The following is a 13,225-nucleotide window of genomic DNA, read 5'->3' on the forward strand; positions in this document are numbered from 1 at the left end:
AGAGGGAGACGGAGATCAGCCTGCTCCAATAGCAGCGCTGTGTAGCTGTGCACTCCGCTACGACACGTATCACGATGCCTTACACACTGTAAACCTTCACCATCGGCCTGGTGATTTTATGAGATCAGCGTCTGGATCAAAAAATGGGCCTGAAAGGCATTAAGTGCCCCCCCCCCCCCATCCGAAGAAAGTGGGACAAATGGACTTTAACAAGCTAAATCAGGCTCACATGCTAATGCGGGGGCTGGAGGCTGGGGGGGCTAATAGATCTCCCTAGTAGACGAAATCCAGTTGAAAACAGCACAAAAGTGAATGTTGATGTTTATTTAACGTTTAAGGCGGAGGGGGAAAATCGCCCTTGTGGAATGACATAAATTTGCAGAAATGGTTTCATATGCAAGCCTGGATGAGGGGGGCCAAGGGCAAGCTGCCCTTCAACAAAATAACCCCAGCGTGACTGGCCCCCCTCCTCAGAGCCGAGTGGGTGTCAGGCCTCTCTGTCTGCCCGCTGCGGCCCGACAGAATCACGTGTCACACGTTTGCTCTGCAGCTCACAGAATATTTACCGATTTTCGTTGCACTATAAATATTTTCGATGGGAAACACGATCCCCAGTCCGTAGAGTAAGACCTTGGCCAGGGCAGGGATGAGCTGCGTTGTGGTCACCAAAATATTCACACAGTTTGACCTGGAAAGAAAAAGTGTGGAGAAAAGGTGGGTATGAGAGGGTGGGGTCCGAGGGTGGGGTCCGGCAGCAGGCTGACCTAGACGACATGACCCAGACTGCGTCTCTGAATGCTGGTTCATATTTCTCTGCACCAGCACAACACTCGCGTAGCCACTCTGTGTTTGCGTACACGGAAACGTTCATGGTTCTTCAGTCAAATGTGTGGTATTTACATTTTATTTAATAATGATACTAATATAAATTATTATTCTGAGATTCCCTGCACACATACCACAGCATTGAGGTTTGTGTTTGTTTATCGATGTTTTACAAATTCAGAGAGCCGGCTCACAGGGATGCCAACTTTGGCCAACTGGCTGGCGTGAGATTTTCAATTCGAGACGAGTCTGCACATTTACATGTATGTAACAGTTTTATTACCTTGTAAATAGTCTGAAGGGTTTGCAAACTACCCCAACGCTTGTGAAAAGCATCCATGGAGGTATTCAAAGTGGACGCTAGGGAATCGATCATGCGCAGTGTGTCCAGAGCTGCGCAGAGACAAATCTGAAGTGCAGCAGGCGTTTGTCCGTGGAGGAGCACAGTGACGTCAAATGCATCATACATGTTTGAGCGGACACGTCCGCTAGTATGCGTGCAGAGAAGTATGAACCGGTCACATGTTCACCTCATAGGTAAACACCATTGCATGCATGCATTTGGGGCAGTACCCTACCTGGAGTGGATCAGCGTCAGGGCTTTGAGGGCCAGAGTTAACCAGGAATCGGTCAGGGCCTCGATTTCCGCTCTCAGCTGTAACCAGGCTTCCCGTTTGGCCGGACCGAGGAGACCTTCGTCGGGGAGAGAGGGAGATGCTATTTGTGTTGGAACAACACTCCGACGCTTTAAGGTTTGCGCCCCACCCCGCCCACCTGGCCCCCAAACCCTGCCCCCACCCAGCCGCGGGCCTCACCTCCAACATTGTTCTTATAGGTGCCGTAGATCTCTTTTACCCGCCGGTAGCGGAAGGCGAGCTTCCGCATCCAGTCGACACCGCCGCGCACACCGGTGGCCAGGCACAGGTTGGCACTGGTGGCCGCGGCGTGGAAGCCGTCCGTGCTGAAGTTGTACGTGCTAGAGAGAGACGAGATGTAAGGGTACACGGTCAGCGGGGGGGGGGGGGGTGGGGGGGCGCTGCAGGAAGGGGGTGGTGGGGCAACTGTGTGGAAATGACCGTACCTGAGGTCCTGGCCGTTGTCGTCGGACGACACGTCATCGATGTGGACCTGGTCACACTCCTGCAGGCAGATAAATGTGACCAGAGTGAGATGCATCCACCACGCAAACACCACAGGGTCACTGCTCTAACGAAGAGGTTTGCTGTGATCTAAAAGCGGCATCCAGTCTCTTGAGATTGGTGCTTCTGTTCGGGCTGCCTGCCCCTCACACCCACTCCAGCAAACCAGCAAACACACATGGTCTCCTCTGGCTTGGCTGCCTGCCTGCCTCCTGCCACTAGATGGCTCTGTTGAGATGATGAGCTCGAAAACAAGAAATCAATTGACATATTACCAGCGAGCCGTAATGATGGGCAGGCCGAAGTCTGTGTCTGCGTCTGTGAGTGGCAGGGACACACGTGCCGGGGTGTGCGGGGCCCTCTTCTGGAGAGCGCAGCGATGGTGTGGCGGGGGCCCGTGCGGCCCCTGTATACCGTAACACAAACCAGACTTTCTGCTAAATGTAACGCACTAGAGAAATTGAACCTGATGCTACCCGCCAATGAAATTATGACCTCTGATTGCCGCTGAGCCACACACCGGCACTGCCGCGGGCCCCCTTTCTAGGGGAAGCAGACTGAAAATCTGTTATTAGTTTACCATTTATAGGAGCCCCCCCCCCCCGCCCCCCGGCTCTCAGAAGTACAACATTTGTGGGAGCCTACCCTTTAGCATTCAAATCAACAAATTTCACGGGAGGGGGGGGGCAGTTCAGCGACGCAAACCCACTGCTGGTGACTTCACAAGAATGTGAAAGTTTGCTGCCCTGTCCTGCCCCAGTCAGCACTGTCGCGGGGTTCTGGACCATTAAACAACGGTTATCTCGGTTCCGTTCCATCTGCTCTGCGAAGCCTATTGTTTAGGGATGCCACAGAGAGCAGTGCCGCCTTTCTGGAAGGTTCCCTTCACACGGTTTCAGACAAGGCCTCTAATGGAGTTACGGCCGGCTGTTAACACATCAAAACACGGAACGGAGGCCCTGCTCCAGCCGGGCCTGAAGTGGCCCGCACTGACGTAGCCGCATTCCTGCCTTATGCCACGACCGGGGGAGAGACAGGCCGGCAGACCGTATCCCGGCTTTATTTTACTGGTTCCCCTCTGAACAAATTTTTCATCTCCCTGGATTTGTGGGGAAGGCAGGGCAGAGAGACGTGGGGAGAAACTCAAACCAGCTGTTCTTTAACAGAATTAAAATCTTGACCCCCCAACCTCTGCTCTAATGCAGCCATTCTCTCGCCAAGCCTCTCCCAGCGAGCCTCCAGATCCGAAGAGGAAAACACTTTGACCTGTCAACCTTCTTCTCCTCTCCTGGGGTCAACAGCTTCAGATAAGGCTGGAAAGGGGTTGGGGGTGTGGAGGGTGTGTGTGTGTGTGGGGGGGGGGGTGCAGGGTTGTGTGTGTGTGTGTGTGTGTGTCAGTGTGGCTAGCTACAGACTAGACACAAGAAAAGCAGATTTCAGACTCAGAGTAGAATCTCCTCAAGTGTGTGTAGACCATTACCAGTGTTCCCACAACCTTTGTCTTAAGCAGTGCTGACCAGGACAGCCCAAAATCATTAGGTACAGATCTGCTAATGATTCCCTACCCGGAGTCAAACCCCACCCCCAACAACACTCTTTGTTTAACCCCATTCAGTCTGAGCATCAGAGAAGCTTAGAGGGGAATTCTCCTGTGAAGTTTAACAAAGAGCGCTAATCCCTGCGATCACAGGGGCGTGCTTGTATGTTTAGGCCGAACCTGAAATCACACATTTTACACAGGCACAGAGCTCCTTTCAGGTCCCATTTAGTTGTAAATGGACCAATTATCTGCTAATTGACCGGTAATGAACTTAATGGGCTCACTCTGCGGCCCGGGGTGGGGGGGGGGGGGGGCGTTGCTTTCTTGGGGATGCAGGGACTCTGCTCTCTGTGTAAGCTCACAGCATCTCGCCGACCCTCGTCCTGCATCACGTCCCTCATTCTCAGGGACTCTGCTCTCTGTGTAAGCTCACAGCATCTCGCCGACCCTCGTCCTGCATCACGTCCCTCATTCTCAGGGACTCTGCTCTCTGTGTAAGCTCACAGCATCTCACCGACCCTCATCCTGCACTGTGTCCCTCATTCTCAGGGACTCTGCTCTCTGTGTAAGCTCACAGCATCTCGCCGACCCTCGTCCTGCATCACGTCCCTCATTCTCAGGGACTCTGCTCTCTGTGTAAGCTCACGGCATCTCGCCGACCCTCGTCCTGCATCACGTCCCTCATTCTCAGGGACTCTGCTCTCTGTGTAAGCTCACGGCATCTCGCCGACCCTCGTCCTGCATCACGTCCCTCATTCTCAGGGACTCTGCTCTCTGTGTAAGCTCACGGCATCTCGCCGACCCTCGTCCTGCATCACGTCCCTCATTCTCAGGGACTCTGCTCTCTGTGTAAGCTCACGGCATCTCGCCGACCCTCGTCCTGCATCACGTCCCTCATTCTCAGGGACTCTGCTCTCTGTGTAAGCTCACGGCATCTCGCCGACCCTCGTCCTGCATCACGTCCCTCATTCTCAGGGACTCTGCTGTCTGTGTAAGCTCACGGCATCTCGCCGACCCTCGTCCTGCATCACGTCCCTCATTCTCAGGGACTCTGCTCTCTGTGTAAGCTCACAGCATCTCGCCGACCCTCATCCTGCACTGTGTCCCTCATTCTCAGGGACTCTGCTCTCTGTGTAAGCTCACGGCATCTTGCCATCCCTCGTCCTGCATCACGTCCCTCATTCTCAGGGACTCTGCTCTCTGTGTAAGCTCACGGCATCTCGCCGACCCTCATCCTGCATCACGTCCCTCATTCTCAGGGACTCTGCTCTCTGTGTAAGCTCACAGCATCTCGCCGACCCTCATCCTGCACTGTGTCCCTCATTCTCAGGGACTCTGCTCTCTGTGTAAGCTCACGGCATCTCGCCGACCCTCATCCTGCATCACGTCCCTCATTCTCAGGGACTCTGCTCTCTGTGTAAGCTCACAGCATCTCGCCGACCCTCATTCTGCACTGTGTCCCTCATTCGCCGGACTGGGTCGAGCTCCTCGGCCGCTCTTTGGGGAGGGGCTCAGTCTGGGCCACAAACATGTCTGTTCAGTGCCTGCTCAGTGTGTGTTCAGCTGTTGACCCAGCCGAGCATGAAGACCCCCCTCCCCCCCACATTCTGCCACCCCCTGAAAATAAGGTAGACGCGATCACCATCCACTGTCTCTGTAAAACCTTTTGCTAACGCAGCGCTCATTAAAGTTTGAGGGACACAGAATAGGCGAGTGGGAGGAATGTGAGACCCCCCTCCAATTATGGATCGCAGCTGGGGAGGGTGTATTGGCAGCCATGACCACGTTGGGGTCATCCCTCATAACCCAGGGGCACCCAGGGTGATTAGGCAGACCTGCCCCAGTGGGTGTCAGTGTAACCACAGTGAGTGGGATCCGCCATCCTGCCTTTTTTTCTTTAAATATTGGAATAAGCTTCCCCCATCTCTCTTCTTTCCCTCTCTGGGGGGGGGGGGGGGGGAGGGGGGTAGTGTTGAAAACCCTGGGCTTGGTAGGAAGTTATCAGTGCCCCCTTTGTTCGGCACACATCTGTCACAGAGCAATCAGCTCGCTTGCTCGCCTGCTCACTTGTGGGGTGAGGTGGGGGGGGGGGGTGCTGATTCTTCCTGTTGGGAAAGTTTATGTTTGGCCTGGAGCTGCTGCCGAGCGTCACAATATTTAAGAGCATAAAGCCTCCTCCCCAACAGGGGGCATTACAGTGTCGCTCTGCAGGCTCATCTCCTCGGCCAGAGCGACAGCGGGTGTCACCATGCCGGCCCATGTGACAAAGCTGGATCCACTGTTCACTGCTCCCCATTTGGCAGGAGCTGCTATCCTCCCTCCACCAGGTTCCCCTAGCAGTTAGTGACCCCCATCCCCCCCCCACCCCGGCTGCTCTCCCACCCCAATTACCTCTGTGCAGAAGAAAAGGGTGCAGATTACCTGCGGGTCAGACACAGGTTGCGGGGAACAAAGCTGGGTCTTCAGAGCCGTGCTGAGCAGCGGCGGAGTCAAAGTGGCTCAGAGCCTTCCGGAAGCCCGGTCGGGATCCTCAGACGGCTCTTTTCCCAAATTCCCAGGGAAAAAAAAGGGGAAGTCGGCTTAAACGCTTCCTACAAGAGGGCCTCTCAGGGCAGCCTCGAGTTTTATCAACCGGAGATGTCCGCGTGCTGACAGCCACGGCAGGAACCAAAGAGAACAGCGCCGTGATAACAAACATCCGCCGTGACACGTGCTGGACATTGCCGACAGCCGGGACCTTAAATCTCCCCTTAGATGCACATAACTGACGGATTTCAAGCTGTCCGCTTGTCACCATGGCCGCTACAAGAATGTAAATCTGTTGCTGACTTCAAATGAAAGGTCTGCACTGAATCACATGTGGACGTGTGAATGTAAATTATTCTTTTTTTGTTGTCAGAACAACGGAGTGACAACAACAAAAAAAAATGACAGAAACTGGATACAGACATGGGGAGATGCCAGAAAGTTCTAGAAGGCTGAGGGTGATTCAAAGCAAAACGTTTTTCCGGGCCCCTCTACACAATATGAATATTGCATGTTAAAACGGGCTCCCTAATCGATTCCCCTACCTGTCAGCGGGCCGCCCCCCCCGCACCCACCTCTATGTGCCATGACTGACGCTCGCCGGTCAGGCGCCAAGGAAGCACAGTAATCCTCTGTCCCTGCTCTGCCTGAACTCGTCCTTTTGTACATTATGAGGAAACCGAATATCAGGGACTTATTAAACACCTCAGATTTTTGAGTCTTCCAGGTCAGCGCTACGCGTGCCAAACAGGACTGGCGGTTTTTGTGTCTGTCTAGACGCTTTCGGTGCAGGTCCCATCCGCGGCTGATGAGCAGGTGGTGCAGTTCTGCGGATTAGCGCACGACAGCTAATGTGATTTTAAATAAGCTCGTTTGTCAGCGGTGAGCTTGTGACGGTACGCCCTGCCACAAGCCCATGGCTCCTCTTCTGTACTCTGGGGGGGTGGGGGTGGGGGTGGGGTGCTCGCACCTGTATGCCTGGGCCCCGCCCACCCCTTAGGCAGTGTTGGTGATCGGCAGCTTTCGTGTCAGTGCTTTGCAGCAGGCAGGGGTTGGCCTGGGTACTGGCACTGCATTACTCTAACCTGCCCAGACCCCCATGCTGCTCTGGGACCTGAACCCTCTTCCCAGACCCCCACACAGCTCCAGAACCTGAACCCTCCTCCCAGACCCCCATGCTGTCTGGGACTCAAACCCTCCTCCCAGACGCCCACACCGCTCTGGGACATGAACCCTCCTCCCAGACCCCCATGCTGCTCTGGGACCTGAACCCTCCTCCCAGACCCCCATGTTGCTCCGGGACTCGAACCCTCCACCCAGACCTACACGTCACTCTGGTGCCCTAACCCTACTCCCAGCCTGGATATCTGCTTGCCTCAAACCTTCAGATGTACCCAATTAGTAAACAAGTTCAAACTTCGGCAGGTAGAGCTGAACAGATGGGTGACTGATGTTTGCCACAGCCTGCACCATACTCAGTGTGTAGCATACTGAGCACAGGGAGTACTGAGCACACGGCGTACTGAACACATACACATGTGATGGAACATCTGGATTTTGACAAATCGCTGTGCAGTCTGTGAAAGTGTCAAGCTGGGTTTCTGTTGCCGGTAGTGATCACCCCCGAGCAGAAGATGGAGCGGAAGATGGAGCGAGAGAGAGTGAGCGAGAATTCACTCTTCTGTTTGGGTGTCACAAGGTTACCTGCAGGTATGTGTTACTCTAATCCAAACCGCTCCCGTCCTAATCGTAGGACTCTCTGCTGTGAGGACATGCTTGCTGGTGGGGGGTGAGGGGGATGGGTGCATTCCCACACCACGCACAAGCTTGTCTTCTGGCCTGAAGCAACCCCTCCCTCACCCCCTGTTTCTACATCCTGGTTCTAACCCAGCAAGCTGACAAAACGGAAACCACAAACATCACAGACGCGGAATCAGAGACAGCGCCCCGCAGTGATCAACCCTAGGGGGTGTCAAGCAGCGGGTAACAGGGGGCTGACAAGCACAGTGAGGATGATTCTGAAAAGTCTCCGCCACAAACATGGTGTTACTGTAATAAAACACATACAGCTCTGCACCTAACCAGTCCATCACAGGGCTCGAGGCAGGGGACACCATGGACAGGATGCCAGCCTATCACAGGGCACGAGGCAGGGGACACCATGGACAGGATGCCAGCCTATCACAGGGCACGAGGCAGGGGACACCATGGACAGGATGCCAGCCTATCACAGGGCACGAGGCAGGGGACACCATGGACAGGATGCCAGCCTATCACAGGGCACGAGGCAGGGGACACCATGGACAGGATGCCAGCCTATCACAGGGCACGAGGCAGGGGACACCATGGACAGGATGCCAGCCTATCACAGGGCACGAGGCAGGGGACACCATGGACAGGATGCCAGCCTATCACAGGGCACGAGGCAGGGGACACCATGGACAGGATGCCAGCCTATCACAGGGCACGAGGCAGGGGACACCCTGGACAGGATGCCAGCCTATCACAGGGCACGAGGCAGGGGACACCATGGACAGGATGCCAACCTATCACAGGACACGAGGCAGGGGACACCATGGACAGGATGCCAACCTATCACAGGACACGAGGCATGGGCGAGAGACACGGGGAATTATTCCGTTTCAGAATCTGTCCCCTGTGTGTGTCCCAGGCTCCTGTAATATATGTGAGCTTAGCTGTAAAGTTTCTGGGGTTTTGCTCTATGTTTCTGTTGTATTTACTTCTTTAATTCTACATAGAGGAAATAGGCCAGGATGGACGGCTCTTCTGGTGTTTATGGTACGGAGGCTGAAAAGGCCAAAAAAGCCCCCATTTTATTGCATTTTACTGCATCAAAGACACTTGCAAGTAGAGAGGACATGCCCTCTTTGGGGTGTAACTGGAAAATGTATGAGTAGAATAACTGCAGATAGTTGGTCTAGTGTCCGTGCCATTCCAGTTTTACTGGAACATTCCTGGCTTTTAAGTGTCGGAATGAAACGTAATAATTCCGTTATTGAGACAGAGCAGATGTAGAAATATGCATGGCACATTTTAATAATTCGAGCTGCGCGCTGAACTGCCAGCTCATCTGCGAATGGTTTCATCACAGATGAAAAGAAATCAAAACACGGGACAGATGTTGAGCGAAACCACATTTAAGCTCCGTCGAAAGCTGCCATTTAAAAAAATGACAGGGGCACGTCGATTAAAGAAGGTGCAGCTCAGTCCATCTCACACACCGGGGGGGAGGAACATGCGGGAATATTTATCACTCAATTGCAGCCAATTAACTTTGATCAGCCAGGCCGCTATGGGAGCCGGCCCGCCCAAGGTGCTGCTAAACAGGGCCGAGGTTAATCACCCCTGACAGACTTGCCAGCCCTGTTCACACGTCAGAACCAGACAGGACACTTCCTCAGGGTTGGGTCATCCATGTACTCATGGTTCGGACCAGGGGTGGGATCTGGGGAAATAGAAGGCCGCTCGCTGCAGTGCCCAGGGGGGTGGGGGCAGAGGGGGGGGCATTAGGGATTCAGTGCAGAGAGGTAGGATGCCCTCTGGCCTGAGAGACAGACACTACAATCAAAATTCATGGTGTCGCCTGAGAAGGGAGACGATATTTCAGCATACTGTGGGCGGGAGACAGGCTCCCCGCCATCACATTCGTGCTAATATCTCTCACCGAACATGCGAACTGGCATCAGACAGGAACACACGTGGGGCACAGTGCTGCAGGCATGTTTAAGCATGACATGAGGGAGGGGGGCATGCGGTGAGCGCACGGCCGTGACAGGACAGGTTACTCACCTCCAGGTCGTTAAAGAACAAATGTGTGTCGGCCAAGTTGAAAATCATCTCCTCCATTCTTAGTCCTAATGACACAGCTGTGGGCGGGTCCTGGAAGACAGGGAAAGTGAGAGAATGGACCATCAGAACCAGAGGAACGGGAAAGCAACACAGGGAGGGTAAGTGGATCGGATACGCAGGGTGGGTAAGCAAGGGAGGTAAGCAAAACAGGTCAGCAAGGTGGGTAAGCGGATTGGGTAATCGGGGCGGGTAAGTGAGGCAGGTAAGTGAGGTGGGTAAGCGGGGCGGGTAAGTGAGGCGGGTAATCAGGGCAGGTAAGTGAGGCAGGTAAGTGAGGTGGGTAAGCAGGGTGGGTAAGTGAGGCGGGTAAGTGGGGCAGGTAAGCGGGGCAGGTAAGTGAGGCAGGTAATCGGGGCAGGTAAGTGAGGCAGGTAAGTGAGGTGGGTAAGCGGGGCGGGTAAGTGAGGCAGGTAAGCGGGCAGGTAAGTGAGGCAGGTAATCGGGGCAGGTAAGTGAGGTGGGTAATCAGGGCAGGTAAGTGAGGCAGGTAAGTGAGGGAGGTAATCGGGGCAGGTAAGTGAGTTGGGTAAGCGGGGTGGGTAAGTGAGGCAGGTAAGCGGGGCTGGTAAGCGGATCGGGTAAGCAGGGTGGGTAAGTGAGGCAGGTAAGTGAGGCGGGTAAGCAGAGCGGGTAAGCGGGGCAGGTAAGTGAGTTGGGTAAGCAGGGCGGGTAAGCGGGGCAGGTAAGTGAGTTGGGTAAGCAGGGCGGGTAAGCGGGGCAGGTAAGTGAGTTGGGTAAGCAGGGCGGGTAAGTGAGGTGGGTAATAGGGGCAGGTAAGTGAGTTGGGTAAGCAGTGCGGGTAAGTGAGGTGGGTAATAAGGGCAGGTAAGTGAGATGGGTAATCGGGGCAGGTAAGTGAGATGAGTCAGCAGGGTGGGAAAGTGGGGCGGGTACATGGGGTGGGTAAGCGGGGCAGGTATGTGGGGTGGGTAAGCGGGGCAGGTATGTGGGGTGGGTAAGCGGGGCATGTATGTGGGGTGGGTAAGCGGGTCATGTATGTGGGGTGGGTAAGCAAGGTGGGCACATGGATGAGATACGCGAGGTGGGTATGCGGGACCGGTAAGTACCATTGGTATTTATGGAGAGTAAGCATAGAGGGACCGTGGGACGGGTACACGGAGCGGGTAATCATGGCGGGTACATAGGGCGGGCAAATGAAATGGATAACTGTGATGGGTATCCAAAGCGAGGCTGGTAATCCAGACAGGTATGTGAGGTGGGTATGTAGGGTGGATCCAAGGCCTGCAGCCCCCACCCCAAGAAGCCAGTCTTAAGGCTACGTTGCACTAATACGTTAAAAATTTCTGAAAGAAAAGCACTACCGTTATCACTAGCGCTGAGAAAAAATTCTGGGTTCACACTGCTCCATCTAAAAGGCAAATGCAATTAAGAGTGGGTGTTAATGTATGTATTTCTGACATTTTTCATTTAACCAAAGCTTTTTATAATATATTTTTAGAAGTGGCTCACTTTATATTTTATTTGTTTGTTGTAGCTCGAGCACAATGTGTCATTTGCACGTTTTTTTTGTCCAACCAAATTTTTTTTATAATTGTAGAAGTGGCAAAGTATATTTTGAGTAATTTATTTTGATTTTGATTGGTAATAAAGTTACACTTTAACTTGGCTCAGATACAGTCTTGTTTGGAGCTCCACAATAGTTAAAATAGTACAAAACAATGTACATAAATAGCACACAATTTAGCTGCACAAAAGTAAACAAAACAACATAGGCCAGGCAGCGAAAGTCCTGTACATCCTCCATGTTCACATATTCACAGGCTTACTTCCGTGAACCAATCAGGAAAAGAGACGTTGAAACGAAGAAAGCTAATCAGGAAAGGGTCGCGAGCTAAGTATGAAACAATCAGAGCTCACTGGTGTAGGCGTGACAAAATTTTTACGTTTAGCAGTATCTGCAGAAAGATTTGTTGTCGGAGAGCAGTGAAATTTTTCTCCATTTGTGGGAAAAAAAAATGTGCGGTAGTGCGGACGGAAGAATAAATTGGAAGAAAAAATTTACGTTACTAAATGAAAACGTATTAGTGCAGACGAGCTCTAAAAGAGCTAGACATGTATATAACCACAAGGCTCTCAAAGAGGCAAATGCTTAATTTAGCGTAAAACCGCCCACTCGTGGTGCTGATACACTGTACAAATTGCAGTCCATTCACACGCTACTCTTTCAACTGTTTTCTCATTTTTTTGGGTCATGGAGCCAAAAGAATTTATGTCTTTCTTAATTACAAGTCTTGCCAAAAAAGGACAATAGCTAACTGAAGGCCAGGTTAACTTCCAGTTTAAAGTTAAAAGATATTTTCACGGGTAATGAACCACAAAACAGAATCAAAGCCTAAAAGATTTAGTTCTGTTTGGCCAGTGCCTTTGGATGAGAGTGTATTTCAAACAGAGCGGTCGCTTGGTTTTCCCCACGTATTCCATTATAAATGTTTGTTTTAGCACATAAACATCGAGTCACGTCGCTGAAACTCCCTCATAATCTGAGCAAATAAATCAGCTCGGTTTGACTGTGACATTTACAGTCCACCTGAGGGCCCAAACGATTTGTCACATAGGGAGTAACGGCATAGCCCGAAATTCCAGGCCCAGACCAGCGAACAAACGTGCCTTTAATCACTTTACGATTTTTCTGCGGCGGGAAGGTCACAGAACTCTCCGGAGAACGTTGCTCACTATGTCCCCTACTGCTTCAGTTACATGCGATAACAGGTCAATTAAACTAATTATATTAATATTTCATGAAGTGTTCTACAACCCCCCCACAACAAGCACACTGCTGATACAGTCTAGTGTGTGTGTGGGGGGGGGGGGGGTGCTGCAGGCAGAGCTTTACAATAGTAGACCTGTTCTTACTGACACTCTATTTCAATACTCATTAATACTTCATTAATACTCAAAGAGGTCACAAGTGTGTCAGTAAGGACTGGGGGGGGGGGGGGGGGGTTCAAATATATGTTTCTGCTCCAACTGGGGGGGCTTTAGTGTTTCTCGTTTCGTGCCAGTTGAATATGGTGACCACCGAAGGCTTACAAACTACTTTAAAACTGAAAGGCTCCTATGTTTGGCTAAATACTTAAATTCTTCTTTTACTAGTTTGTTTCCTCGATTGAAATATTCATCTGAAATCCAGACAAGCAAAAGTGAAGTCCAGCTCCTTTTCACTGAAATGGTAGCTTACAAACCCTGCCGTAGCTCATAGTGTCCTGCCTGTCACTGGTAAGGTGGTCACCCTAGAGTTTGATGACAATACCGGAATGTCGGCATTTTGCGAGATGTCTCCATGGACGCCATGTGAAGACCCCGG

General features: G+C 52.4%; 1 protein-coding gene across 5 annotated transcripts in view; it reads right to left on the reverse strand.

The window, feature by feature from the left end:
• The window catches only part of eya1 (EYA transcriptional coactivator and phosphatase 1), a 38,001-nt gene that overhangs the window by 3,704 nt on the left and 21,072 nt on the right, over positions 1 to 13,225 (reverse strand). For all 5 annotated transcript variants that reach the window (XM_023794741.2, XM_023794739.2, XM_023794742.2 and 2 more), the window contains 5 exons: positions 9,841 to 9,930; positions 1,907 to 1,965; positions 1,641 to 1,801; positions 1,404 to 1,518; positions 567 to 688 (listed from right to left, as the gene is read on the reverse strand). In XM_023794741.2, coding sequence (XP_023650509.1) covers positions 567 to 688; positions 1,404 to 1,518; positions 1,641 to 1,801; positions 1,907 to 1,965; positions 9,841 to 9,930 — 547 coding nt within the window. The remainder of the gene's footprint in view (positions 1 to 566; positions 689 to 1,403; positions 1,519 to 1,640; positions 1,802 to 1,906; positions 1,966 to 9,840; positions 9,931 to 13,225) is intronic.

The sequence above is a fragment of the Paramormyrops kingsleyae genome, chromosome 15, assembly GCF_048594095.1.
Source record: "Paramormyrops kingsleyae isolate MSU_618 chromosome 15, PKINGS_0.4, whole genome shotgun sequence".
Taxonomy (NCBI): Eukaryota; Metazoa; Chordata; class Actinopteri; order Osteoglossiformes; family Mormyridae; genus Paramormyrops; species Paramormyrops kingsleyae.